The 1908-nt window shown below is 57.5% G+C and overlaps 1 protein-coding gene across 1 annotated transcript in view; it reads right to left on the bottom strand.

The window, feature by feature from the left end:
* Nucleotides 1-524: 524 nt before the first annotated feature.
* EMWEY_00013930 (hypothetical protein, conserved) overlaps nt 525-1908 on the bottom strand; it is a gene marked incomplete at both ends in the record, with an annotated part of 1969 nt that continues 585 nt past the window's right edge. Inside the window, 3 exons of the mRNA XM_013477221.1 lie at nt 525-628; nt 890-1472; nt 1672-1908. The exon at nt 1672-1908 is cut by the window's right edge and continues 585 nt beyond it. Of these exons, the coding sequence (XP_013332675.1) occupies nt 525-628; nt 890-1472; nt 1672-1908 (924 nt within the window). The remainder of the gene's footprint in view (nt 629-889; nt 1473-1671) is intronic.

Genomic DNA, 1908 nt, shown 5'->3' with positions numbered 1-1908 from the left:
CCCCCCCCCCCTCTAAAGGGGCCCCCCCGTCTTTCGGGGGGCCCCCCCTATCTCCTGCAGAAGGAAGGGCCCCCCATCTTATTGGGGGGCCCCTCCTTCGGCTTAATCCCTCTATAAAAAGGGGGCCCCTTCCGTTTACTTCCTGAGGGGCCCCCTCCCTCTGAGGGTCCCCCCAATCCTCTTGGGGGGCCCCTCGCCGCTGCTGCGTAGGGTACAGCCAATTGTCTTCAATACCCTGTCTCCTCAGGGGGCCTCCCCTTTTCAGGGGCCCCCTGGGAAGAAAGGGGCCCCCTTTCTCCTAGGAGGCCCCCATCCCTCTTGAGTGCCCCACTCCCTGTGGGGGGCCCCCTCTCCCTTTGGTGGGCTCCTCTCCCTTTGGGGGGCCCCTTCCCTTTGATGGGCCCCCCATCCCTCTGATTAGTTTAGGGCTTTAGCCTTTCTGGGGGCCCCTGAAAGCCGGCCCCTTCCCCATGAATAAGGCCCCCACCCCTGAGGGCCCCGCCTTTGTACCCGTGGGGGCCCCCCTAATGGGGCCCCCCTACTCTATTCTTCAGGATACTGCTGCTGCTGCTGCCAAGGAATGCCTCATTAACCTCAGGAGAAAAAATAAGACGGCGTAAACAACCACCTAAAAAAATAAACAAAAAAGAATAAACAGCAGCAGATGCAGCAGCAGCAGCAGCAGCAGCAAGTGCAGCAGGCGGAAGTGCAGCAGCAGCACCATCACGAACAGCAGCAAAATTAATGCCAGCAGCAACAGCAGCAGCAGCACGCAATCAGCAGCACATGCAAGATCACCATAAGCATCAGCAGAATCACCACCAGCACCAGCAACAGCAGCAACAGCAGCAGCAACAGCAGCAGCAGCAGCAGCAGCAGCAAGACCTACCAAGGAAGATGAATTCAGACGAATCACCAATGAGGGCCCCGCACTGTTGTGCTGCATTTATATCGCACCCTAAGGAGACAACGAATTGGGCCCCTGCTGCTGCTGCTGCTGCTTCTGCTGCTGCTGCTGCTGATTCTGGGGTTTGCTGTTTATCAGTACCAGCTGCTGCTGCAGCAGCAGCAGCAGCAGCAGCAGACTGCATCTTAAAGGTTACCTTCCCGCTGCGGTGAACAAAAAGACGGCCAATACGCCCAGAGGGTAATTCTTCTACGGTGCTGAGGGGCTCGTTGCTGCTGCTGCTGCTGCTGCTGCTGCTGCTGCTGCTGAGTAGCTGCTGCTGCTGCTGCTTTGTATGATGCCGTTGCTGCTGCTGTTGCTGCTGCAACATAGCAGCTCTATCAAGAGGAGGAAGATGACGAGGCAGCTGCAGCAGGATAAAAGGCCCATTGCTCGTCATACACTCGCTGCTGCTGCTGTTGCTGCTGCTGCTGCTGCTGTTGCTGCTGCTGCTGCTGATTGCTGCTTCCCCTTGAATTGCTGCTTCCCTTAAGACCTCCGCTACTGAACTTGGCGGCCGATTCGTCTGCAGCAAAAGACACAAGCAGCAGAACGCATGCACCAGCAGCAGCAGCAGCAGCAGGAGCAGCAGGACCAGGAGCAGCAGCAGGAACAGCAATCTTCGGAGCAACAGCAACAGCAGCAAGAGCATCAACAGAAGCCACAAATGCAAGGGCAACAGCAGCAGCAACAGCAGCAGCAACAGCAGCAGCAGCGACGCTTACACAAGGAAAAGGAAGAGAGAGCGGGGTGTATATACACTCCCCTTGCGGGTTACTAAGAGAAGATAAAGGGAGACCTCTCTGATGCTGCTGCTGCTGCTGCTGCTGCTGTTGCTGCTGCTGCTCTTCTTCCTCCTCCTGTTTACGGGGGGAATCAGCAGCAGCAGCTGCTGCTGTTGCTGCTGCTTCTGTTTGGATCTGCAGCGCCCCTTTATCGCTTTGTCTCGCTGGCCGCGCCTT

This window comes from Eimeria maxima, genomic scaffold (genome assembly GCF_000499605.1).
Source record: "Eimeria maxima Weybridge genomic scaffold, Emw_scaff104, whole genome shotgun sequence".
NCBI lineage: Eukaryota > Apicomplexa > Conoidasida > Eucoccidiorida > Eimeriidae > Eimeria > Eimeria maxima.
The sequence above is the reverse complement of the archived record's forward strand: the minus strand, read 5'-3'. Positions and strand labels throughout refer to the sequence as shown.